The sequence below is a fragment of the Rattus rattus genome, chromosome 13 (assembly GCF_011064425.1).
Source record: "Rattus rattus isolate New Zealand chromosome 13, Rrattus_CSIRO_v1, whole genome shotgun sequence".
Taxonomy (NCBI): domain Eukaryota; kingdom Metazoa; phylum Chordata; class Mammalia; order Rodentia; family Muridae; genus Rattus; species Rattus rattus.
The window spans coordinates 63,348,318-63,375,832 of NC_046166.1; the positions used below are offsets into that span (position 1 = coordinate 63,348,318).

The window sequence follows — 27,515 nt, forward strand, 5'->3', positions numbered from 1 at the left end:
GCCACGATAATAATGGACTAAATGTGTGAAACTGTAAGCCAGCCTGAATTCAATGCTTTCCTTTGTGAGAGTTGCCTTGGTCAAGGTGTGTCTTCAAAGCAACAGACCCTGATCAAGACAGGAGCTTACCTGGATTTGAGTCTTACTATGTTTGGTCTGTCAGCCTCCACACTCCTCTCAAAGGAGGCTGCAGTCATCATGAGTTTGATGTAGGGGTTAGGGTCCCAGAAGTGTTTCAGTGTTCCTGATCTCCCAGCTTCCAACTCTTCTAGGTACCTATGCCTCAGGTGGACTCATTCCTCTGTCTTGCTTCTCTCCTGGTGACACTGTGTTCTTCCTGGTGACACAGATGGGTAGTGGTAAGCAAGTTCCATTATGGTCCAGCTTCAGTCTTAGACAGGCTCTGTGTGTCTGCACCTCAAGGGTGGGGTCCTTTATTTGCCTTGTCTGTCCTGGGCCTGAATGGGTATTCCTCTCATGTCCTTATATCCTCTAGCAGAGGGAGAGACCTGCTTGTTACTGGGGCAGGAAACCTGGGCCTAGGACAGTTGCTGGCCTCCCCAGGATCACAGGATATCCAGAGGTGCTGATGCAAACCAAGCTGACACGAGTAAGCGTTTGTCCCTCGGCAGAAGCAGTCGGCTTCCACTCCTCCTCGGAAGAACGGCGTCTATATGTAATCTGGAGTGTGGGAGCAGGTCTGTTTGGAATCAGTAGAGGATTCCTGGGAACCTGCAAGTCTCTTCCTCTGCCACCTTCCACTAATCACACAGAACACTCAAGGCCTAGGGGGTGTCTCTGTGGTATCCAGTATTTCCCATGAGCACTCAGTCAAGGCATGGTGTTAACAGTTTGCCGTAGACACCGTGACCTCTAAGAGTTGTCAGGGTTTTGCCTTGCAGGGGTAACTGCTTCTGCATGTTCTCTAAGTGGAGATGGTGCTTGTGGATTCCTCTCTGGAATCCAGGTTACTTAGCTGCTGTTACTCCCTTGGCTCTCAGCTGATTTCGAGAGGATTTGTGATCTTGTGGGTTATCTGTTCTGTTTCCACACAATTAGGGCAAAAACAATGCCTTCTGAAGCTTCCACCCACACACACTTCTTGTCTGGAGTCTTCAAGACCCCGGGACTTCATACATTTTCACGACACAATGACCTTGAAGAGATGGTCTCTTTGAAGGGCACAAATGTTCACAATATCTTCACAACAGCTTTCTTCTTGTCTCCTTGGCCCCCCCATTTGAGTAAAAATGTTCACTTTAGATCACTCTTCGGAGAAGCAGTGTCTGGTGGAGGAGGGACGTCCAGTGAGCCTGTGTGCAGCTGCTCCCAACGGTTCTTAAGATATTCTCAAGTCACATTCCGCCCGCATGACTTAACTTGGAGTATTTTCTTGTACCAACTGTGAGGGAGGGATTCCATTGGCAGGAACACGATTCCAGACATTTGTTCTCAGTAAACTGTTCCTCTGTTTAGCTGCTCTGATTGCCCCAATTACACTAATTGACTTCCAAATGTACAAATACAGTTGACATGTCACCAGAAACTTAGCACTGATCCAGTCAGGAGCTGAAGGGAGGCTTCAGGCAGTAAGCACCTGGTGTCCCGAGGTTCCGCAGCTCACGGGGAGTGGCAGGGATACCTCGGAGGCTGATGCCGATGGTTCCAGAACCCTCGGCCCTCATGCCTCCTCTTCGCTCATTTCACCCCGTCGAGGAGCACAGAGCCTCAGACGTCGTCCTCTGACCAATGGCTCACAGCTCCCACCTCAAAGTTTGTCTTGATTATGGTCACTATTGCTGTGCTGAAACACCGTGACCAAAAGCAACTTGGGGAGGAAAGGGTTTATGAGCCTTATACCTACACATCACTGTTCATCACTGAAGGAAGTCAGGGCAAGAACTCAACAGAGCATCCCTCTTTCAAAATGACCCTACCGGTTTTAAGAAGACGCAAAACTATCCAGGACACAAAACAACAGCAAAAAAAGGAGGAATCAGGTAGCAATTGCACTCCTGGTGTGGTGGGGATGACTACACGGAGCTTATGCGCTTCAGTTTCTGTTTAGAATCCCCTTCACCTTTGCAGGTCTTGGCTGAGAATGAGGGCCAGAGGTGCAGCAGTGAAGGGGAGTATCTAATTTCCACCGTTCAGAGTAGAAGCCAAGGACCGTCTGGGAAGTGACCAGCACAGCGGCCACTGGTCGGGGGAGCCAGTGCAAACACAGGGAACTCAGGGTGAACCTGGGGTGAGGGAAGCCTGAACTGGATGACAAAGACACCATGAAGTCAAGTAAGGGACACCCCTCATCACAACTTGGATTTTTAACCAGACGGCCATCACTGACTGGAGCAGGGTTAAAAGAGTGAGGCAGGCAAAGCCGGAGGAACTGCTCCACCCCAAGCGTTCCTGTCACCTAAGGCCAAGCATACACCTAGGAACAAGAAGGGAGGGTGAGAAGGTGGGGCGGGAGAAAGGAGAGACCAACAGAAGGGAAGGGAGGGTACGGAGAGGGGCAGGTGGACTCTGGGTAAAATGTTGCCTTGGACACATATGGGAGCCAGGTGGGTGGTCTCTTACTCGTGCCTTGTACAAACTGGAACGTCTAGAGGCAACAGAATGTCATAGATGGGTAGGAAGGTCAACAGATAGGAAGGCAGGGGAAAGCAGCCAGAGAGCAAGCAGAGGGGAAGCGGGGGTCCTTTGCACCGTCCTTACATACAGTCTCTGTAGATAAGAAACAATTGCAGTTTCAAAGAAGACAGGAGGGAGGAATGGAGGCAAAGGTTTCGAAAGGGAGAAGCAGGCAGCTCTAAGTTCTGCTTAATGGGCTGGGGCTAAGCTAGGTTTTCTGCAAAGCCCTAGCGGAAGGAGTGGCGCCCTAGTGGGGGACCTCACCCACCCAGTCTGCCTGCAGGACCCGTGCAGAGCAGCCTGGAGCAGGGTTCTGGGGCTCTCCGGTAAGTATATAACCTGCCCTGCGTGCCATCGAATCATGCCAAGGGAACAGGCTCGACCTCACACGGATGCCTGCTGATAAGGGCCTGCCGCCTGCCGTCTTTGCTACTTTAGAGGGTTTATGCCTCTGCGGAGACCACTTGGTGGGGAGAGTCTGTTAAAAATATTCCATCCTGCCATTTAATGACTCGGGAGGCAGATGGAGCTGAACAACTGTCAGGGTTGGGAGGGGGTTATCCTTCCCTCCTCTGTGAAGCCTGCATTCCTCTAGAGAGAGGGACAGTTGAGGAGTGGAGAGATCCAGGAGGACTGTACCAATGGAGAGAGGGAGGCAGAGCGACAGGAACGAGCTGGTTCCGAGCATTCTTCCTCCTTTGCCTTATTACAATCTAAATCCAGTTTCCTTCCCAGGTAGCTCTTAAGGATCACGGTTTAGTCATACTCAGGAGGAGGGGCGGCAGGGGCTGTCATCTGTTTCATTATCTTAAAACGGACCGCAGCAGTCTCTGAGCCTGGAGGCCAATCGACCTCAGATCACCTTCCCTCTGCTGTGTGGCTGCTCAAAAGTTCGCAGTGGCCTCCGTGCTCCAAAATCCCACAGCTCAGCAACAAACCCACCGCTGAGCTTTCAGGGCCCTCGGGAGTGGAGGGGGAGGACGTTCGAGTTCAAGTTAATGAGAGAACGGGCTCTGGAATTGAGCTCAGCGGGCTAAGAATATCTCCCATGTACTAGAAAGATTCCACGTCCGAGATCTTGAGATTCCTTTTTTTAAAAAATCAAGAGAACCAGACCTCCCGAGGAAGGGCAGTAGGATTAGAGGGGAAAGTCCGGTCTTACCGTTCATCTCTCTATCCCAGTAGTGTACATCTCGAAAATGGTGACCTGCCTATCATCCCGGTATAGGAACTGAGCAATCGACATCCGCAGGAAACACTTTGGAAAAGTGTGACGGTCTTCCTACCACACTGCCAACAGTGGTGCACACGGTGGGGGAGGGGAGACTTTCAGATGCTGTGCCTCTCTGTACAGTCTTGGTTTTTAAGCAAAGCGTGCATCCATCGTGCCGTTAAATTGTAAAAACCGAAACTAAAATCGGAGACATGCTTCTATGCAGCCTACAACCGTACCACCCGAACATGTCCTAGGTCAAAAGCTGAGCAGGGCTCAGCCTGGCCAGTTTACGGATGGAGAGGCTTGCCTGTGAACAATGAAGAAAGGATCAAGTTCACCACCAAGTATTAAGAATTCCAGGTTAGGCTGGAGAGATGGCTCAGTGGTTAAGAGCGCTGACTGCTCTTCCAGAGGTCCTGAGTTCAAATCCCAGCAACCACATGGTGGCTCACAACCATCTGTAGTGAGATCTGGTGCCCTCTTCTGGTGTGTCTGAAGACAGCTACAGTGTACTTATATATAATAAATAAGTAAATCTTAAAAAAAAAAAAAAGAATTCCAGACTAAGTCATAACCACAGTCTATCTCAGTCAGGGCAGTTCTGCATTTAGGTCTCCACCACCAACCAGAGGGGTCAGTCTGCTTGAGGCTGGAGTCCTTAGCAAGGTGACCTGACTTTTGATCATGTCCATGCCCTACTTTTAAAAAGTGAACAGCTCACTGAAACTCGTTCCCAGGGAACTTAGAAACACTCTCCATGGTGGTTTGAGTGAGAACGGCCGTCGTAAGCTCATACGTTTGAATGGCTGGTCCCCACTTAATGGAACTGTCAGGAAGTGTGTCTTATTGGAGGAAGTGTGTCATTGGGGGGTGGGATTTAAGGTTTCAAACACCCATGCCAGCCCCGTGCCACTCTCTCTGTCTCTCAGATCAGAGGTAAGCTCTCAGCTATTGCCCCAGTGCTCCGCCTGTCTGCCCCTACATTCCCCACCATGATGGTCAAGCTTCCAGTTAAATGCCCCCTTTCACAAGTGCCTTGGTCGTGAATCTCTCTAAAGGCCCCATCACTTACAACTGTGCACCTCTTTCCTCTAGCCTTTGTGCCCCCGAAGCCTGGCTGTCCTGAGGTCCTGTTCTCATGTGTAAGCAAGTCCTAGCTTGGCTGGGCAAGTGAAGCATTTCCCGAGGAAATGAATGAACATCCATGCACCCTGACATGGATGCAGCCCCTCTTCTTTCTGAAGTTTCTCTCGAGTAGGAGATTCACCCCTTGTTTTCATATCGTGAACTCAACAGCCATCAAAGCACAGTGTGGAACTGGAGGGTTTGCTTCCCTTCCTGACCTTGGCGATGCAATGTGATGAAAATGTCTCTTGCGTTCTAAGAGACTAGAACTTTTGCTGGACCCCACTGCCAGAGTCAATGATACACCTCGAAGTCACTTAAGACTGCTGGCCTACTGTGTGCTCAGACTTGTCTTGGATTTCTCGTGTGACCAGCTTCTATAAGGTAGATAACAGATTGCATGATCATGAGCTATGCATTCTTCCATGCTCCCGACCCGGAATAACGCAGGCTCTGAGAGCAGCAAACACAGAAGTTGAGAGCAGCTTCCTCTAATCTCCCATAAAGCTTGAAAGCAGCCAGTTATGAGCAAGGGTTGATGAATCGATGTTTATTGTCTCAGTCATTTGGGATCAGCTGGGGCAAGTGACTTAATCCCGTGTAAAAGTCTCTTAAGGGTTTCTGTAAAGTGTCCCCTTCCTTCCCCTTGGGATGCCCTCTGCTGTTTAATAAAAATGGGACAGACACACACAGCTCACACACTAGACAGACACAGAAACTCACACAGAAAGGCACAGACAACACAAGGACAAACAGATCCACAAGACAGCCTTCAAGCAGGCGCATATGCAGACGTAGTCCAGACAGACAGGGAGGAAAACACAGGACGCATGAAGTAGAGAATTCAAATCTGGACTTGCCCTTGGCCAACGGGCTCCAAGGAGAAGTGCGTTATGTCTTTTCATTAATGAGACACTGATAAATTGTGGGTGGCTCTGAGTTATTCCCTGATGTGTATAATATGAGCACTGGTTGATGACCCTGTGTTCTTTCTTCTCGTGGTCACTGGTTAGTGCTAGAGCATGCTAGTCACTAATGCACACTCCACACACCCAATGGTGCTAGTCCGCCCTTTCCTAGCCTCTGGAATGTGTGGATGGCTCGACTGGCTACACATGAATGCATTTATGAACTGGAACTAGGTGATTACCCTTCCTTTTCCTTCACTAGAAAGAGGGGGACGAAGGGAGGGAGGGAGAGAGGGAGGGAGGGAGGAGGGAGGGAGGAGGGAGGGAGGGAGGGAGGGAACCAGATGCAGGGACATTGGTCTAAGCAGTCATGACCTCTGGTTTGGTGTTTTGGATATCTGGCATTGCTAGAGCTTTATCTGGAAGATCTGATGCCCTCAGCTTTGTTTGTCCTGTACCTGTTCTGGTCACCTTGGAAGCAGAAGTAGCATTCAAAGTGGCCAGATCGGGGAAGGGCTTGAAGCATCCATGATGAGGAAAGGGGGACATAGCCCTCCATGCAGCAAAGACCACCCTCCTTTTCAACTGTCCATTGGCCCTCATAATTAGCACGATGAACATCAAAGGGAGCAGTTCCTGCTAAACCCAAAACACTATTTCCCTTTTAAAAATAACCCAGACTCTTGACGGACTCTTGACAGAGGCTCCAGCAGGCTCCAGAGCACTGGCCTCGGGTAGCCTTCTTCTCCTTCTTTGACGAAAGCCACACTCTCGAAGTACCAGGTGTGGAACAGTACAGCCTCTCTCCCCGTCATCCCCGCCCACAGCTGTAGCCTCTGAGCCTGAAGGCTCAGGCAGAATCTGGAACCACATGGTTTAATGTTATTCTATGCTTGCCAGGAGGCCTAAAACAACAGGCAACACAAGACAGTCACAGGTCCATCTGTAATGATCTGGAGTCATCCTTCCGAGCATGAAGAATGCCCTCCTTGCCCTCCTGCCTGCGTGCCCCAGGATACCACTGGGAGCCCGGCACTCCTCTGTGGGTCCTTGTTTCTGAGCAATAGAAGATGTGATGTGGGACTCACCTGTCACTGGCCCACACTAGGCTCATCACAACAGCTCCTATGTGGCCAGGAGGATGCTTCGTCTCTGCTCTCCCAGAATCGGGCAGGCTTCCTGCCTCAGTTCTTTGAGGGCAGGTCGCAGCTTGCCCCATGTCTACTACAAGAGTGCCTGGCCATCATAAGCGCTCAGCACTGGGATTGCAGATGTGCTGCAGTGGCTGCCCCAGAGGCCCTTTGCTGCCTCAGTTCCAGCGCATGACCCTGGGCGGTAGGTACCATGATAACCTGACGTCTCTGGTGACGAGCACGGGTTGTCCCTGTAGCTTACTTCCTTTCATGTGGCTGGCTGGCAGTGTGAGAAGCCAATCTGCTCATCCAACACGGTCTATTTTCAATCACCGTAGTCTCCACGCTATGACATTTGATTCTACACACAATTTCTAGATGACACCAGAGCTGGGTATATGAAGTTGGGACTGGCAGGAGTATGCTCACCCCAGACCAATGCTTCCCAGCCACCTTGTCCTTGCTGCTCCCAGACAAGGCAATGCTTCCTAACGCTCTTCCTAGTCCCCAAAACCACCAGTCTCTCACTCCCTTCCTTTGTCCAGGCCTCCCAAAAGTTATCTCTTTCACACATCTAATGCAGGCTTAACCTGCTAGGTACCAATCATCTCATGGGGGTGTTGATTAGCATGCTTTCTTGCCTTTTGCGTCTTCCCTTTGTTAGCATATAAGGCTCAACCTGTGTCCTCTGTCGTGTGTGTAGCTTCATAAACACGTACATAATGACTCTACCGTGTGGCTTTACACCAACTGTCTCATCTCTCTTTTCATGGTGCTAGAATGAGTTACTTGTGAGGGACCTATCTCAGGTCACCTTCCCTTCCTGTCTGAGTTCCAGCCTCAAAAGCCCCTGCTGCCATCCATCTATCCCCGCTGTCCTCTGTCCTTACACTACTCAGTTGGTGGCTTCACCATACACACACTGTGTGCTTCCAGAATACATGGATAGCTCCACTCTCCTAGACCAGAACCCCAGGGTCATCCAGGAAGCCTTTCTGCCCATTCCTGTTCACAAGCCAGTCTTAGTGGCTCTGTTTCTTCCCCTCAGCGATGACTTTTATCCAAGTTACCGACGATATTCTTCTGGACTGCCGCTTCGCTGCGGTCTCATGACCAGCCCTCCTACCGCCTACTCTGCAGCGGCCATCTGTTTTGAGTACAGTAGCCAGTGTGATCCTTTAAGTTGCACCTCCGGTGACTGTACCTTATGCTAGAACCCCAGGCTTGTTTTCCTTTGCTTTCAGTATAAAGATCGAAATCCTTAACGTGGCTGCATCTGCAAGCAGGAGAGCCAGTCAGCCCACATGCACGAACACAGTTGTGTGGGTTGCTCACTACTGAGATGCCTCCTTTCCACTCAAATCCATCCCCTCAGCCATCAACTTCAGAGTTAAAGTCTAGGGCAGCGGATAGGTGCACATACATAATGTATACATGTGCATACCCATGTCCAGCTATGTAATGTCAAGCTCTTGTCGCCGGTAAGAGGCAGCTCTGTCCAGTTTTACCTCAACTGGGTTCCTGCCTATCTATACTCAACCATGCTGGCTGTCCCTTTGTTAACCTCAGCTCAGCTCTCAGTTCCTCTGTCTTTTGCTTAGGGTGTCTCTGACCTCTGACCTCTAACTCTAGATCAGGTTCTGTCTTAGTTTGGGTTTTATTGCTGTGAACAGACCTCATGACCAAGGCATTTAATTGGGGCTGGCTTGCAGGTTCAAAGGTTCGGTCCACTGTCGTCATGGTAGGAGCATGGCAGTCTCCAGGCAGGCATGGTGCAGGAGGAACTGAGAGTTCTGTATCTCTATCTGACTGCATCCAGAAGACTGACTCTTCTGCACTGGGTGGAGCTTCAAAGCCCACCTCCACAGTGACTCACTTCCTTCCTCCAACGAGGCCACACCTCCTCCAAGGCCACACCTCCTCCAACAAGGCCACACCTCCTCCAACAAGGCCACACCTCCTCCAACAAGGCCACACCTCCTCCAACGAGGCCACACCTCCTCCAACGAGGCCACACCTCCCAATAGTGCCACTCCCTGGGCCAACCATATACAAACCACCACAGACTCCTAACTACTATATTCCACTCAGGGTATCCTACATCAGTGGTTCTAAACTGTCCCAGTGCTGTGACCCTTTAATACAGCCCTCGTCTATGGCGACCTCCAACCATAAAATTATTTTCATGGCTAAACTTCATAGCTGTAACTTTGCTGCTGTTGTGGCTCACAATGCAAACATCTGTGTTTCCTGATGGTCTTAGGTGACCCCTATGATAGGACCATTGGACACACAAATGGGTTTGCAACCCGTTGGTTGAGAACCTCTGTCCTACACCCTTCGTTCATGGCCTTAGCTGTATGTCATTATTTGGTTATCAGCTCTTCCTGCCCACAGGGCTAAAGGACCAGGATTAGCCTACGTCCCTGTACACAGGACGACACGGGATGTGGGAGTGGAGCTAAAGACCCGATGATGATGATGATGATGTTGGAATAAGTGACAAGGCAGGAGTTATGGAGACACTGGTGCTGTGTGGATACATGGGCACCCCGGTGTGAGTGTCTTCTGTAAGCGGAAGAGTGGTGACCAAGACATCTACTCTATCCTGGGTATTCTCAGCTCTCACATAAGCTCATCTCCTTTACGTGCAAGCGTTGAGGCTTGGTCTTTGGCTGTGTATTGTAATGCTGAGTGCAGGCCCCCAGACCTGGTTGCCCCAGAGACAAGAGAGTCTGCACGTAGACCCAAGTGAGCTACATGACCTTGGTTCCAACTTATTTCTGATTGGTAAATAAAGATGCTGACAGCCAATAGCTGGGCAGAAGAGACATAGGTGGGTTTAGGGTTCCCGGGCTTGGGGGGTCGGAGGAAGTCCATGAAGAGGAGAAGATAGAAGAGGAAGAGAAATTCGCCATGAGTCATGCAACCATGGCCCTGAGGGCTGGCCGATTGGAGTTAAGAGCAGCCCAGATGAAACATAGTAAGTAATAACTCGGGGTTATCCATAGGAAAATAGATTCTAATAGCATACAGGGCAGATATAGGTCTAGCTCTTGTGCTGTTTAAGCCTTACTGTAAATGATAAAAGTTGTGTGTCTTTTATCTGGGAACTGAATGACCAAAGGCGGAGTACAAACATACAAGGCCTAGAGTAATTTTTATTACGTTTACAGCATCGTGTCTGCGTGTACTCGTGCAAGCCTGAGGAGGGCACCAGATCTAATTATAGATGGTTATGAGCCGCCACATCTTTGCTGGGAACTGAACTCAGGACCTCCGAAAGAGTAAACAGTGCTCTTAACCCCTGAGCCATCTCTCCAGCCCCAAGACCTAGCGTAATTATCCTCTTTTGGCAAACTCATGTGACTCCTGCCCCCAGAGTACTTTTTTGGAAGGGTATGTTCACACAAGACGAAGCCTGGGTGTCTTACTGCCATCCTCAGCCCCTGACTGGAAGACCAAAGTCTGTGTTTAACCACAAGCAGCAAGCATGTGTCACAGACAGTGAGCTTTGCGCGGCGGTGGACTATCTCGGTACCTCTCATTGCCTTGGTGTGGCAGCCAGGTCTGGAGTCTGAAACCTAAAGCAGGGCCCCTTCTGCACAGGCTTCGCGTTGTCAGGAGCCCAAGAGAAAAGGTGTCAATAGAGCCCCAAAGTTGCCCACCTACCTCTTGCTTTCATCTCCTGAAACCTACAGCAAGCCAGGTAAAGGCGGAAGGCTGGGAATTGCAGCTGCCTCCTCAGGAGGCCCTCAGATGAAGCCGTCCCTTGATGCCTCCAAACCCTCCATTGCCACAGCTAGCCAGATGCAGCCTCTGGCACTCGGCTGTCCCATTTCAGCTCAGGGGTTCCTTTAAGGCTGGAGGATTCATCCCGGAAAGGCCTCCTTAGGTACCACCTCCTGGTACCACTGGAAGTTGCATGGCAGCTAGGACACAACGAATCTTGGGACCCTTGGGGTTTGTGGCTGCTCACTCAGCCCAGATAGCTCTGGGTTGTGGCTTGGAGGATGTCTGGTTTTCTCTCAGACCTGGCAACCAAGACTTCCTCCTTGTCCCCAGGCTTCGTCCATGTTTCCTTGCCCAAAGCATTGCATTAGCACCCTGGCCAACCTCTCCTCCATCCACATGGGACATCTAGTTCAACCCCTGAGTGTTCAGGGTCTGGGTGTGCATGGCTGCGTGTCTTTCTGGGTGGGAGAGGACTATGGAAGAGGACAGTGTCCTTTTTCCTCATCCTACTCATTAGCTCAAGTCCAGCTCACACCTTTACTGCTATCACCCCCAGTCCACTGCCATGGGCAGATTCACATCATACCCTACATCTATCGTCGTCTGTCTTACCTTCTTAGCTGTGAGCTGAAGCTCATACAAGACCAACTTGGCCCCGGGAAGGGGAAGGTTGTGTTCTATCATTTCCACTAGGCCTGGAGGGGCGGGAGAGGATGGGGCAGGGGGTAGAGCACAGAGGCAGGTGGCCATTTGCATTCTGGGAGTTTGTTGCCGTTGTTGGGGATGCCAAGCAAACCTCTACCACATTAAATATGAGGACATCGTCCTAAAAGGAAGAAGGCATTCCCAGCAAGACAAACACTATGGATTCCACTCGTAGGAGGTCCCGGGAGTGATCAAGTTCCTAGATGTTGAAGGCAGAAGGTTGTCTCCTGCACCGCTCATGCCCAGGAACCCAAAAGACGGGTAAGGGGATTTATGCCATTGCTCCAGCATTGCTTTAGGGATCATTTACAAAGGTGGTTTCTAAGGCAACAGCAGGATACACAGTGACTTCCAAGGGAGGGACTGCATTGACCGAGCCCAGGTCCCACTGCAAGAGCAAGGTGGCCTTTCTGTCTATGGGACCTGGGCCAGAAGGCTTTTAACACACAGCGAGCCTCAGCAGAAGCCCCAGAGACACTGGGGGGCACTGAGGAGAGTGCAGGAGAGCATGTTCCGAAGCTCTGCAACATCCAAGAGGATACGTCGTCTCCACCCACTCACCTGGTTACAGGTGTTAATGTCCACTCCATTGCGTAGGTGATCCAAAGCCTTGTCCAGGTTTCCCGAGCGTGCCGCCCTCAGAAAGCTGGTAGCAGCATCGGCCTGTGGGAGGCGGGAAACAACAGGCTGTGAGTGTCCCCTGCCGCACGGCTCTCATCATCATATGTGCTCACAGCATCCCCAGTGGTGCGTCAGCACCTGAAGGTCTGGGTGTGCAGCTCCCTTAGAGCTCGGGGTTCCCTGCCTTCGGGTACTTTACACACGACCAACCTTGCAAGGACTGAGGAGAGGCAGCCTTTGAGAGTGATCCCAAACCAGTTCTGACATCAAACACTCAACACGGCCGGCTGTGACTGCCTCCAAGCTGCAGAGCCCTCCATGTCCCCTCCAAACACCCTCTCCCCCACCATCCCTACTGCTAGGTATTGAACCTAGGGCCCCACACACGCCACACAAGCACTCGATCAACTAAACCCCAGCGCCAGCCCCAGCAACCCAGCCCCTCCTTTTTCTTTTTTCATTTTGAGACGGAGTCTCACCAATCCCCCAGCCTGGCCTCAAACTCTCTAGAGTCCAGCTACCCCTTGAACCTGTATCCTTCCTATCTCAGCCTCTCAAGTCACTGGGGTGACAGGCCTGAACCTCCAGGCCTGTTCTGTTCCTGTCCTTGCTGGGGACTAAGGATGTCAGGATACAGGCTGTGGGGCCAAAGACTCAGTGACACAGGCTCAAAGACTGGGTGAGCTTTATGTCATTAGAAATAAGCGTGTACGGGTATTATTCTCTAACTAAAACGCTAAGTGTCAGGTCCCACTGTGGCCTCCATTTTACAGGAGAAGTCACCAAAGAGTGGAGAGCTGAGGAGATTGTGTAAGGTCACACATGAGGTAAAATGTACAGCCGGATTCCAAGGTCGGCAGCACGGCTCTGAAATCTTAGGTTCTTTTTTTTTTTTTTTTAAAGATATATTTATTTCTCCAGGGACTAAGCCACTACCCAAAGACTATACATGGACTGACCCTGGACTCTGACCGCATAGGTAGCAATGAATATCCTAGTAAGAGCACCAGTGGAAGGGGAAGCCCTGGGTCCTGCTAAGACTGAACCCCCAGTGAACTAGATTGTTGGGGGGAGGGCGGCAAGGCGGGGAGGAATGGGAGGGGAACACCCATAAAGACAGGGAGGGGGGAGGGGGATGTTTGCCTGGAAACCAAAAAATGGAATAACACTTGAAATGAATATAAAAAATACTCAAGTTAATAAAAAAAAAAAAAAAAAAAAGAAGATACATTTATTTCTTGATTAGGCTTATCCTTAGATTTTAACTTTTAGAATGCTGCTTTAAAAATAAATTAAAACGCAACACTTAAAAAAAGATGTATTTATTTCTATTTTTTTTGAGTATTTTGTTTAGGGATACGTGGATGGAACTGGAGTCATAGACAGTTGTAAGCTGCCACGTGGGTGCCGGAAACCAAACCTGGGTCCTCTGGAAGAGCAATCAGTACTCTTAACCCCTGAAAGATCTCTCCAGTCTCCAATCCAGGCTCCTTATCAAGCAGGTACCCACACAGTTCTTTTTCCTGTCCCTGCCTGCCATTTAGTCACCTGCCACACAGACAACAAGTTTGTACAACCGCTGTCCAAAGTGCTGGTTTGCATTAAAGGTGAATGTCAGCCAGAGAGCGAGAGTCAGGACAAGGGACAGTGTTCCTGCAGACAGCGGGTGGGCACAGAGGCCTGGAGGGTGGGAAAAGGGTCCTTGTGGCTGTCCTGAAGCCTTTCTTGTACCCTCGGTGTGCTTCTGAGAACTGTCACACAGCCCTTGGCACACAGAGCCTGCAAACGTGTGCTTAACCTGGGAGGGAGGCCATGGAGTAGCAGCCTGTGCGGGGCCTCCAAAGGAGCCAGCGTCCTTATCCCCACAGTCTGAGCTGTGTCCTCCTTCGTGAATCGTCAGTGCAGAAGTCGAAACACTTCTTGTTGTCCCTGAGATGAGATCAGCCTAGATTCCTTAGGCCGGCCCTCAATCCAGAACTCAGTGTCCTTAGGGAAGAGGCACCCAGAGGGGAGAAGCAGAGAGAGAGAGAGACTGAGCCAAGGGCCAGGTGGCCTTGAAGAGGACGGAACACAGAAACGCTTCCCTTGTAGACAGAGCATGGTCCATTTCTGCTTCATTTGGATGTTTGGTTATCCTGCCTGGTAAGGGACAGGCTCTTATTTTTTTGAGTCATCTGGTTCGTGGGGCATTGGTATCACGGCTGCACAAAACTAATTCACGTTAGTGGTCAGGCTCCTTAACTTGAAAGAGTTGCAGTCCACAACCACCAATCTGAGATACTGTGAAACAGACTAACACTCCCCCCCTCTGTCCCCCCACCCCCCACCCCCCACCCCCGACAAAGGGTCTCTGTGCTGCCATCAATAGCAAGTGCATGATTGTAAGTGGAAAACAGTCATGAGTATTGAAGCCTTTCCCCAAGCTAGTCTTCCTCAGGTCCATGTATATTGTGTAAGTATTGTGCAAATATTGCGTCTATTATGTAAGTTTGAGCCCAAGTCCTGAGGCTGCCCACTAATGTCTAAGGCAGGCTCCCTCTCTTGCCCCGTCATGTCAGGGGGCTCTCTTCTCTCCTTTCTGGTGCCCTGTGGCATTTCTGGGCCTTGGCTACAGGCCTGCACCTGACTACTTTCTGGCCTCCAGGGTTCTGTCTCGTCTGATCTGTGGATTCACTTCCTTTGCCTTCAAGGTCCCACTGGGCACCTCTGCTACAGGACACTGTAGCAGAACCTTAAGAATTTAGTGTCCCTGAGTTTAGGAGCTGGAGGAGTTTGCAACCCTATAGGACGAACAACAACATCAACCAACCAGACCTCACCAGTGCTCCCAGGGACTAAACCACCAACCAATGAATACACGTGGAAGGACCCATGACTCCAGCCACATATGTTGCAGAGGACGGCCTTGTCCAGCATCAGTAGGAGGAAAAGCCCTTGGTCCTGTGAAGGCTCTTTTTCCCCAATGTAAGAGGGTTCCAGGGCGTTGAGGTGGGGATGGGAGCATCCTCATAGAAGCAGGGGGAGGGGGTATGGGAGACGGGAGGAAAAGGGGATAACATTTGAAATGTAAATACATAAGATATCCAAGAAAAACAAAATTTTAAAAAAGAATTTTAGTGTCTTTACATCTAGAAATGACAGGGAAGGAACTTGATTTTAGATTGAAGGACTTTTTTAAAAAAAGTGTCCTTTTCTAGTTTTAACCGTTTGCTTCTTGGAGCAGGTGCTAAACCCTTTGACCCCTTCAGAGTATTCTCTGACTGGAGGGCCAGCTTCTTCGGCAGGGCGCTGGGGTGGGGGAGACGAGAAAAGAGGAGGACCTGCTCACAAGCTCCCTGTGCTCAGCAGAATCAGACAGCCTCTCCCTCAGATGACAGTTACGACTGCTGACTCAGAAGAGCTTTCTGAATCCAACTGGAGGGAAAACACATTACTTCCTAAGCAGAGGAGTGTTAAAGAGGCCCTCTTTCCACCAATGAGTTGTTTTTTTTTTTTTAACAGCACAATAATAGGATTCAGGATAAAAAACCTCAAAGTGTGGGATAAAAATAAAGCAATCTCGGTCAGATATCATTGCCTGTCCAAAGCCCCGGTGATGGGAAAGAATACGGCAGACAAGCAGCGAGCAGGAGTCAATCCACAGCAGAGTGGTTAGAGGGTTTCCGCAGCTTCCAGGCAAAACCAGGGCAATTCCAACAGCAGGCCCTGGGCCAAGGGCACTGCCAACTGCTCGGGGCCGGGGATGGGAGCGGAGACCTTGTACACTCAAGGCAAGTGTTTTACCATCAACCCCAGTCTGAGAGGTGGGTGCCATCGCCACCCCCGTTTTAGAACCAGTTAACCGGAGGGTTGGGAAGGTGAATGACTCCCCCGATTCTACAGCTCAGTATCAGTCTAGGAAGGTGCACGGGACTCTGAGGCCTATGATGCCAAGGTGCGTTCTCAGTGTGGCTATTTTATTTTATTTTATTTTTACCTGACTGTTCATTCAGGCAAATCTGCCAGGTATAAGGTGGGTAAGGGTGCAGTTTAATTTAGGTGGGTCCTACAGGTCCCGTCTCTGTCTCTGAGCACTGTGTCAAGGCCAGTATAGGCCTAGAAAGGAGTCACCTCAGTCCAGGCCCTTTATTCTTTTCTTCACAGATGATGAAACTATGAACATAGAAAGAATGGCTTAATGTCACCTGGGTAGTCGGAAGCCAGGTCCAGGGTAAGGCTGTGTCCCTTTGCCTTTCGCCTCTTGAAAGGATAGAGTAGTCAGGACCCAGCAGCATTCTTGGGGTGACGGGCACATAATGACGTCACTCCCACCAGCTACTATGTGCCACGCCCCCTAGTTCTACAACGGATTTATTAAGGTTTTTAGTCCAGTATTACGTTGGGAGTGGGAGGAATGAAAAAAGGGAGAGAGAGAGAGAGAGAGAGAGAGAGAGAGAGAGAGAGAGAGAGAGAGAGAGAGAGAGAGGAGAGACTGACTTGGAATATAGTGACCGAGTTCTAAAGTAGCCAGTGGCATAACAAGGACTAATGGCTCCACTCCACCATCATTCATGAGAGTCTCATGGAGGTTGGATGTTCTTGGGCTGCAGAGCAACGGCTCTGGTTGGCATACAAGACTACTATCTTGCTCTTCCAACCCCCTCTGCCCACCTGTCTAGTTCGGCTACCCCAATTTAACTCCCTATTCCTGGTGTGCACGATCACCGTCTAAACGGTTTAACAGGGGAAGGGAGTCAGAAGAACCCAACGCCTTCCATTAAAAAATACTGACCTGAATAAAATACTAACCAGAAAAGCAAAAGTAACAACATACTATGCATGCCCCTGGGCTCTGATTAACCAGAACGAAGTTGCTGGATTTCTTGAAGTCCATCCATCCCCTGCCAGGTAGCCTCAGAGGTTGCTGTGTGAAAGGAGGCCAGGCTGGGGTCACCAGAGAAGGCCTGCTCTCTGTCAGGAGAACTCAATCCACAGAGCTTTACTTCCTCAGCTGGTTACAGAAGGAGAACACTCCCTGGGTGCCTTTTTCTCTTCCTCATATCTCCATCTCTCTTCCCTCCTCCCCGGCCTCCCTCTTATGTGTGTGGTGGGCATGTTTGTGCAGTTCCATGTACATGTGTGTGCATGTGCACATGTGCATGCATGCATGTGTGTGTGTGTGTGTGTGTGTGTGTGTGTGTGTGTGCGCATGAGTGTGTGTTGGGACAGAGCATACATTTTCTTATGTGTCCGGCCCGTATCCCTTCCACTTAACTCACGTGCTCTAATTTCCTTTCAGCACAAGTACAGAGCTCCTGTTACCTTTTAAGCACTCAACACCAATCGATTGCTTTGCTCCTCCCAAGAATTCCTGGAGCAGGTTTTTATTCTCTCTCTGTCTTTGCAGATGAAGTGACTAGCTCCCAACGTTGAGTAACTCGCCCAGCCACACGGTTAGCAGCGACTGGCCGGGGTTTGAATCTCGTGCATTCCCAGGGTCTCTCTAACCACCTGTTATCACTTGCAAAGGTTCCTAGGGTTTCTGTGGAGTTCAGCTGTAGCTAGAGGACACTTGCCTTCAGAGGCTGAAGCAAGGGAATGGATTTGTTGCTGGGACTCGAGTTAGGGAGAGTCATAAGACAGGGTAAACCCTGTTCCCTACACTCAGACTATGAAGTGTGTACTTCTTGAGCGGATTGATACCAGCATAGCCGTGGCCCAGGAGTCTAGTGTTCTGGGAGGGGGACTCTGGGAACATGATAATAAATGCCAGTATCTCTGGAACTCACTACAGTGCTTCCAAACTCACTGTAGGGTAGACTATGTTTCCTTTCACACTAGTGGGAGGCCTCCCGTCACACCTCCTTTGGGATCTGAGCCTGCCTGAGTTCGGCAGAGCCTAACTTCTCCAATCAAGGTCTTGAGTATCCAATTCCCCTCTGCAAAGATGGATGGAAATGAATCTCGGCAGAACGCAGTTTCTTTGGCAAACCATCGTGGGAACTCCAGGAAAGACGATCTCACAGATCCTGGGGGGGGGAGGGGGTCGGGTGGGGGTGGCTCACCCATCAGTTCGGTTCATCTAGCGAGTATGAGGTCCTGGGTTCCACTCACGCAGCGTTAAGTGCGAAATGAGCTTTACACCCAGATCTGGTCCTCCAGGCCTTTGTCAGGCCTCCCATTAAAGTACAGTGCTCTGGCCCTGGCTTTCATTCTTTGTGTTATGTAGAAACAGAAGCGAGACCCGGGCTACCACTCTGCCTGTGATTCCTTTCCAGAAAACTAGCGTGTCAAAGAACCCTAAACAGACCACAGTTGGATACAATGAAATGAAAACCAGAGATACGGCTGAAGAAGCAGCTCTGCGAGCGGGATGGGCTCCCCCTTTAATCCCTGCAGGGACCTATCTTGTCTTGGAGGCTGTGTGGTACAGGTGTGTGCAAAGCTGGGTGAACCCCCAGGCGGAAGACCTGCCTGTCCATTCCCAGTTCCTGCTTTTCCACTTGATGTCCTGTGCCTCTTCAAGACGCGAGACACTAGTTTTCCCATTGTTAAAACAACAAAGCAAAGCCGGGCTCTGTCATGCAGAGGTCTGCTTTTCTGTGCCCCATTCATTTCTGCTCCTTAAGGGACTTCAGGGACCTGGGGATTTCTAAAGACTTGGGGTCAGGCTCGCCGGTGCTCCCTACAGGGTCGCCAGTGCCCGTGCAGCCGAACCCACCGGACTCTGTCTCTGTTCCCCAGTGAGGGGCAATGCGCCCCAGTGCAGCTGCCCCCTGGCTCCAGCCAGCTTCAGGTCATGCCCGCGGGTGTCTCCCGGGGCCCAGCCTTGGCTGGCCGCAGCCTCCAGGCCTGAGGAATTTTCCTCTGGATTCCGCGGAGCCGCGGCGTGAGGCAGCAGAAGGGCAGACCCGGCGCGTCCGGGCTTACCACCCGCCACCCCGCGACCCGGAAAGTTGGCACGCGCCGCCCCCTCCCCTCCTGTCCCCGCCTCCTGCCCGGCACTCACCGCGGGGTCTGACCCCGACCTGCGCGGCCCTTCTGCCATCGCCCGGCGCCCGATGACACCGGAGCTCCCTCGGCGTTATCTGCTGGGCGGCGCGGGGCGCGCGGGCAACTTAGGAGGCATCTGGCTAAAAATACAGCCGCCCCCCGCCCCCCTCCGCGCACGCCTGCTCTGGCGCCCGGACCCTGCGCGCGCCGCTAACGCCACCGGGTCATTTTCAGTCCATTATCGGGTCAGGCGGGAAAGAGCCACGATCCCCCGGGGGCAGGCCCTGCCGCTGAGCCCCGCAGGCCACCGAGCTGCAGGTGCGCCGCTGAAGCCGGGCACATGTGGCCAAGGCGACCGAGGAGCTCCAAGCTGCACAGCGCTCTCGCCCTGTCTCGGCCGCCAGGGAGCCCGCAGCAGGCCAGCGTGAGCTCAGCAAAGTCTGTTTGTGCCCCGTGGATAATTTGTATATTTCCAGCTCTTCCATCACAGCCGAGGCTCCAGATTGCATAGCTTATTCCAGAGGCTGCGCCAGAGCCCCAGTGAATGAAAATGCGGAGTTGGGGACAGGCGTGTTAATCTTACTACTGCCTCTCTTTCTCCTCCCTGAGGTGGCCTGGTTAAAATGCCACTTCTGGCTGTGGACCTGGAGGAGGTATCCTGGTTTCTGCTCAGGGGCAGTAGGCACCTTTTCCTGGGGGTCATTTCAGGCACGGATGTCAAAAGCATATCGGGAGCTGGTGTAGTGTTGGGGGGGGGGGGGTAACACTACACCAATCAAGGCCAACTCAGACTGATGAGAAACGGCCAGAGAAAGCTGCCCCAAGCGACATGGTGCAGGTTCTTGCTTTCTTCAAATGACAATTTGCGCCACGCAAATGCTCTCTTACCAACCCTGCTGCCGGACCTGTCCAGCAGTGTCTTGTGTGAGGAATGAGAATGCAGGACCACTGTAAACGGAAGGACATTATCTCACTTTCCCTCAGTCACCTGTGAGCTGAATGGACAGTGCTGAGCTCAGAGTCACAGCGCTGGCCAAGCTCACCACCAGCAACAAAAGGTGCAAGGCCCAAAGCAAACTCACTCAAGACCCTTCCACGAATAGCTCTGTTAAAATCCCCAGGAAACTGCAGGGCTTGGGAAAGGGTTCAGTGGATAAAGCCCGAAGTAAAACCATGATGACCAGAGTTTAGACCCCTCCCCGCCAGAACACATACAAAAATGTCAGACAAACATGGCGGCCTCATGTAATCCCAGTACTTGAGATGCACTCGGGGGATACCCAGGGAAAGCTGGCTAACCACACTCTCTGGAATTAGCTGGCAAGCTCTGTGAGAAACTCTACCTCAATAAATAAAAGTCAAGGAAGACACCTGACTTGGGTCCTCCACACACATGTGTTTACACGGCACGTATATAAATAACACATACATGCAAAATAAAAGAGTGCAGCGCCAGGAGACCCAAGGTGACGATGACCAGAAGACCATGGATCAATCTAAAGTGTTCATCAAAGAAGTGGTATAAATCCTGAGCGAGAATTCTGCAACTAAAATGTATCCTAAGAAAGCCAGCTCTATCTGAAGTCAGAAACATCACAGCTCTCCAGGACCCAGCACCACAGGAGGCCGAATTTGAAGGCAGATACATTCTACACGACTTTGGGAAATGCCTACACTGCTGTACCAAGGTGCAAGTGTTAGTGTCTCTTGCCTTCTTCCCCACTGCTGAGACATAGGACATGCTATACATTTCTTGCCTGTGTGCCCCTTAAAACTGCCTCCCGAGTTTACTCAGAGCCTCTGCACAGAGAGTGTCAATTAATAAGTCATGGTTACCGGAACAGCCCTGACTGCAGCCCAGTAGAGCATCCCAGGGGATACCAAGCTCCTCTTCCAACATTAATATTTAGAGAGATTGCGCCCTACCCAAATGGAAGATAAATAGCGTGTTTTGTTTTTCACTTCCAAAACACCACGTGACTTGCTGAAAGACCTGACAGGCTAATTTCAAGCTGTTTGAGGTGTGGCTAGCCTCTTAGGATCTGTCTATTTAAAAATGCACAATTTGGTAAGTTTTGACATTAGCACACCTCTAGGATACCACACCATAATTAAGATAAGAAATGTACGAATCACCTCCAATGTTTCCTGGGTCCCCTAGGTACTCAGTCTCTGCCTCCCGCCTGCTTGTCTACATTCTTTAGACACCATAGCAGACATGGGGCAGTGTTTCACTGTGGTTTTAAGTCGTATTTTCTTTAATAACTAATAACATCTTTTCAGGTGCACATCTGTCACCCATGCATCTTCTTTGGCAATGCATTTGTTCATATTTTTTGCTCATTTTAAACTGAAATGTTTCTCTTATTGAAATTCTATCAGTGTATCTCTCTCTGCCTCTGTCTCTGTCTGTCTCTCTGTCTCTCTATCACTCTGTTTCTCTGTCTCTCTGTCTCTCTGTCTCTGTCTCTCTGTCTCTCTCTCTGTCTCTGTCTCTCTCTCTCTCTCTCTCTCTGTGTGTGTGTGTGTGTGTGTGTGTGTGTGTGTGTGTGTGTGTGTGTGTGTGTGTACATGTGAATTGTGCTAGGAATCAAACCTAGTGTCCTTTCCCAGGCCTGGCAACCTCACACCACAAGTGAATTACAAACATCAACTGTTGAAATGGCTGAATTGTTGTGTTCTATATTCCTTACTCTTTCTCTACATGACTGGCACAGAGCTGAGCTAATTTTCAAGGCTGATATTATAGGCCGTTTCACTCCTCATCAGGATGCCGTGTGCCATGGGACAAAAGGTGTGCAGAAAGGATCGGGCTGGACAGAACATCCCAGCTGCAAGGGGAGAGACAAATCAGCTCACAGTTCCCAGAGTGTCTCTGTCAGGGCGGCCATTGCAGAGGAAGCTAGTTTGCCATGGAAGTGACAATGGAAGCTGGTGGACTTCCAAGCTTCCCTTTGAGCACTGGGGACTCAGCCGTTGTTTCCCTACAATGGACTTTTCCCTCTACCCACCATTGTTACTACACTCTTGGATCCCATATATGGTCACACTCCTTCTCATCTCCCATGTTTACCCTACATCAAGATGCTACACTTTCTAAGCTCATACCTACTGTGCCCAGAATAGCTGGGCACAACATCCACGGGAATCTTCTCCATCACAGAGCCCAGCATTGGTGAGCTGAGGCAGGTAGGAGCGGCTGGCAAAGAGACCCCAGGCTCCTTCATCTATCCCATACTTTCACAGGATCTGCGGTGTCTCCAAGCTTGCCAAATTCTTTCCAGTCTCTCTGCAGTCCCCTCACCTTAGAAGCATAATGAAGTACTGGGGGTCCCAGTTGCAGAACTGGGGCACTTGAAATTATGTCAGGAGACTATGTGGGAGGAGAAGAAACTAGCTGGGCTTGGTCGCACACACACCTCTCATCTCAGCACTCAGGAGCCTGATGTTGGGGGTTAGTGAATTCCTGGCCAGTCTGGTCTACACAGCGGGACCTTGTCTCAATGTGGGGAGGGGCGATTGGTGACTTGACAAAGTGAGAAGTTCCCAGGGTGATGGGAACCCCGGACATATGTAGACTCTGCCTGCCTTCCCCCACCCAAGGGGCTCTTCATTCTCTAGCTCTTCTCAAAACTTGGAAGAACATTTTCTCTCTCTCTCTCTCTTTTTTTTTAAGTTCTAAGCTCATCATACCTCCAGGACGCTGGGGAACAGGATGAGCTTTGTCCACTAATCTGGTATGCAAAATGGCTCTCCCGTAAACATGACATCAGAGCCATGAGCTGGGGTAAAGGCAGAGTTCAAGCGTCTTGGGTCCCTACCACAGATGCCCTGCTGTAACTGTCCCACCGAAATGACAAGACTTGGAACTCACTTAACGGCAACAGAAAGTCTGCTCTCCTGGGTGGCGTAACACCCTCTCTGTGAGCAAGGCCGAGCCTTCCACATCAGAGAAACAAAAACAGTTCTGCCTACCCGTCTAAGGGTCGTGTGGGTGATGCGTAGCTGTCTGGCACACCGTGATATATGGTAGGTACCCAGCGCATGAGTGCTGACACAGCTTTTCTCTTTCTATCTTCTCCCCAACTGAGGTCTTGTTCTAAAGCTCTCTCCCTGAGGTCTGGAGTGTTTCTGATCTACCCTAGACAAATTGAGGCCTAAAAGAGGAACCCCCCACCCCAAGGGTCTCCAGATCTCTGAGTTTTGCATACGCCGTCTTTGACTTGACGTTTTCTACACAGACAACATAGTTCTCAAGAAGCAGCTACAAAGACGTGGTGCCTCCAGCCATGTCTGAGGGCTTCTTGTAGCCTTTTTGCGTTGGTCCCCTCTTTATCACTTCTGCCTGTCACCCACACAGGGAGTCACCCTGGCTCCTAAGGACTCTGGGCACCATTGATAAGGGTGTGCCTGAGGTACTCCACCCTTTACTGAGAAAGGCAGGAGGTTTATCACCCTGAGGAGCCATGAGTGGACCACCCAATGGAGTGTGTGAGGTGCCAGGAGTGTCCCTGTGGGGGAAATGTTATTCTTCCCCTGTGTAACTTGCCATAACCACCCTGTTCACCAAGTAACTAGGGAGGATCTTTCTAGAATGTTTCAGAGAACGCTTATACTTTGATTCCGTTGAGTGGCTGATGGCTCAATGGCATCCTCCGTGCTCCCTACGTGTGAGGCCCTCAGCAGAACGAATAAGTAAATAAATGTTCTATTGAACTGCGTAAGAAGCACAGCATCCCCACCTAACACCCGTGGGGCGCCTCCTGAGCATCGTCACATGAGGACAGCAGAGAGGGAGAGAAACCCTGGCTGTTCCTCTTTAACAGTCTGAGGTGAGCTCCCAGTAGCTAATTGGGTAACCCTGGGCACCCAGCCTCCCTGAGTGGACTGATGGCAAGTGTGGGGACTATTTAGGGAGGTGACCAGGGCTGGGTATCAGGTCCCACAGCATTGGCACGGGTGTCTGTCATGTTCCTTTTAAGAGAGTTGGATACCTTGGGAGTCTATTTTTAAACTCAAAAGGAAAAAAAAAAAAAGAAAACGCTGCATGGATTCCATGGGGGCCCTTGGCAAACTAGAAACAATTACAGTGGGGGCAGGGGTGGCAGAGCGTGGCTGAATCTAGGCCTTTCTCTTTGCACACATATGGAGGTCTCGTTGCTCCTGGGATCAGATACTAACATAGGACAGCTTAAGCTACAGGCCGACTGGCTCAGCCTGGATGGAATTTGAGTCTGACTGAGCCTGTAAGTTAGAAGCAGTGTCTATGCTGGCTCTGGCTTTTCAGTGGTGATTTTTTTTTTTGTTTTGTTTTGTTTTGTTTTTCATACCTCTGAGTCCTATTGTGAAAAAAAATCCATGTTTTTTTGTTTGTTTGTTTGTTTGTTTTTTTTCTTTTTTTCGGAGCTGGGGACTGAACCCAGGGCCTTGCGCTTTCTAGGCAAGCGCTCTACCACTGAGCTAAATCCCCAACCCCCCATGTTTTTTTTAATACCTGTCAAATATCATATGTTCTGGAACGCCTGTCCCTTCTAGCACCGCAGAGACTCCAACCAAGAATTTACCAGTAGCGTGCAAACCAAGCGTGACCTTCCTCATGGTCACTGTACTCAGTGCCTGGAAAACCCAGTCCTTAGGCTGGAGAGGAGAGGCCAGAAGATTGGACCAAGTAGTACATCAGCGGGAGACAGAATTATTTTCCCAATACTGAGCCATAAACAGACCCCAGTGTCACCGTGGCTCATCGACGGGACAGATGAAGAGCACAGACTGCTTTCTGTACAAAAGCAGATCAGAACTTGAATATCCCTTTTGGTAGGAGAGGGAGCTAGAACTCCTAAAGAAAGACATGCCTTGAGCTAGTATCTATTTCCCCTGGGGCCGCCAGGGGAGAAGGAGGGGTAAGGTCCCCTTACAGACCTACTCACTTTGGAAGTCATAGGGTCCAGCATGGAGACTGCACCTACCTCGAGATAACAGCAGGACCAAACTGAGTCCCAGATCAACCAAATGAGAGCTCCTGCCGGGCTTGGCCCAAACAACAGATGTGAGTCTTAGCATTATGCTGCCACACACCCGAGACGCCATGCATGGGAGCTGAGCCAGGATCTCAATGGATTCTATTCTTTTCCCGTTTTAAAATGAGCTGTATCTGTGAAAAGCTCTCGTGGCTGGTAGGCTAAGCAGCTCAGTGCTACATGAGTTGCCGTGGCGCCTGGTAGGGCATCCTTAGAACCACAGGTCTCTGAGGTGGAGATGAGACACCTGCTTCCCATCCAAGAGTCTGGGCCACGCGTCCAGAAAGAACCACATCCGATCTTCACCCCTCTGGCTTTTCCCACTATCTCTACAAGATACATGGCCAAGTCCGGGCCCACAGGAGGCATTTTGTTTCTCGACTGTCAAGGCAGCGAAGCACTCCCATAGCTCCTACCTCCTTGTTAAGGCAGAGAAGATGTGGAGATGGCAGGAGGTGTGTGATTCTTTTCAGGTTTTTTGATATGAAGACTTTCACAGTTACTCAGGCTGTCCTTGAGGTCACAGTAGCCATCCTGTCCTAACCTCCAGAGTGCTTTGATCTCTCTCTCTCTCTCTCTCTCTCTCTCTCTCTCCTCTCTCTCTCTCTCTCTCCTCCCTCCTTCCCCCCCTCTCTCCTTCCCCCTCTCTCACACACACACACACACACACACACACACACACACACACACACACCACCCTGCCTAGTCATAACTACGATTCTAAGAGCATCCCCGTCTTTGAGGGCAGTGGACCACACCGTGTCACTCTGCTTTCTGCTCGTCTTCTGTGGGCAGAGCTGGCTGCATGTGCACCTGACACTCAGAGCAAATGGCTGATGGGAAACCCAACTGTAGGGAAACGAAACGCTCTTGGAGCTCTTTGTCACGGTGGTCCCACTTACTGAACCGTCTCTGGTGTTTCTAAACACGAAAGACAAATTCTCTACAGCCTGCCACTGCAGGAAAAACACAAACACCAGAGAAACGGCAACACTACACTCGTAGTCACCGGGCTAACATGGAAACTTGCTTAAGGTGCTAAAAAGATCTACAACTGTGGTCCTTGAAGAATGCCCAAGGATGCTCAGAGAGCTCTACCGGTAACACTCACCCAGGGCAAGTCAGGCCCTTCCTTAGAAAGGCAAGTCTGTCCTATAGGGACCGTGCCATGGAGCAGTCAGGGCCAACCAGTGACCCACTTAGGCCTCTCCTACACTGAACAAGTTCTCTTTAAGAGACAAGAGACGGTGAATGGCCCACTGCCAGGCACAGTGATTGCCGCCTACAGCTGCCAAGAGGGGCCTGTGCCCTGAAGTTTGCCATTAGGAAAGGGGCCCTGAGGACCATGACTTGGATGCCTTCCACAGCATTGGCCAATGATAACTCCCCTCAGTGACGAGGAGATGCAGATAAAGGAGCAGGAAGGGGAAGCTTTGAAAATAATAGCTGGAGTGTGTGAGCCAGACACTGTTCAAAGCACTTTAGATGTCATAACACGTTTAATCCTCTGCCTCCCCCAGATGTCTACTGTTATTACCTTCCCCCCATTCTACAAAAGCCGCAGCAGAGACACCTTAAGTAACTTGTTCCCGAATCACCCCAGGGTGACGCGGGGGTCTGAGCTTGGCCCTTTTAGAGGGGCTGAAGGTATTTTTAGGCCAGGTGACAAAAGTGAACCTCAGGATTTTACAGGAGGAACCGCTAGAGCGTCCTCATTGAGTATCATCACCACCCTTAGTCAGACAAGACCCCAGGCACCGATCTTTATTCATTCAGAGTGGACTGTTCATGTTGTCGTCCATACAGAGTAGGCTCCCAGGGTTTAGTGACAGGCCACTGACCACAGGGTGTCCTTTTCAAGAAGAGTGGGAAAACAGTCTTGCAACAGTGAGCTTCCTCTAACCCTGTCTACACTCACTGACCTCACTGGACACCGATGGCAATTCTTGCTTTAGCCACACCATCCTGATCAGAAGTAAGAAGGTCTCCATGGCAGCGCTATGCCTTTCCCACGGGTCCTGTCTCCTCAGATAGGAAGCATTGGTTACTTGTCTCATTGCTGGTACAAAGTACCCGGCAAAGGCAATTTAAGGAAGGAAGAAAGGAAGGAAGGAAGGAAGGAAGGAAGGAAGGAAGGAAGGAAGGAAGGAAAGAAGGAAGGACAGAAGGAAGGACAGAAGGATGGACAGAAGGAAGGAAGGACAGAAGGAAGGGTGGGTTTGCTCTAGCTTTTGCTGGCGGAGATAGTTTCTATCTTAGCAGGGCTGGCACAGTGCTGGGAGGAGAAAGGGACAGCTAGTCACACTGCTCCTACAGTCACGGAGCAGAGAGTGACAAATGTCCAGCTCCTTTTCCCTTCCTGTACCAGAGCCCCAACCCATGAGCCTGTAGTGGGTCGGGCTCCCACATTAATTAACCTAACCTAGATAAGCCCCATGGGTATGCCTGG

General features: G+C 50.7%; 1 protein-coding gene across 1 annotated transcript in view; it reads right to left on the bottom strand.

Annotated features, from left to right (window-relative positions):
* Ank1 (ankyrin 1) overlaps positions 1-27,515 on the bottom strand; it is a 176,086-nt gene that overhangs the window by 71,894 nt on the left and 76,677 nt on the right. The window contains exon 2 of the mRNA XM_032919514.1: positions 12,018-12,119. Within this exon, the coding sequence (XP_032775405.1) occupies positions 12,018-12,119 (102 nt within the window). The remainder of the gene's footprint in view (positions 1-12,017; positions 12,120-27,515) is intronic.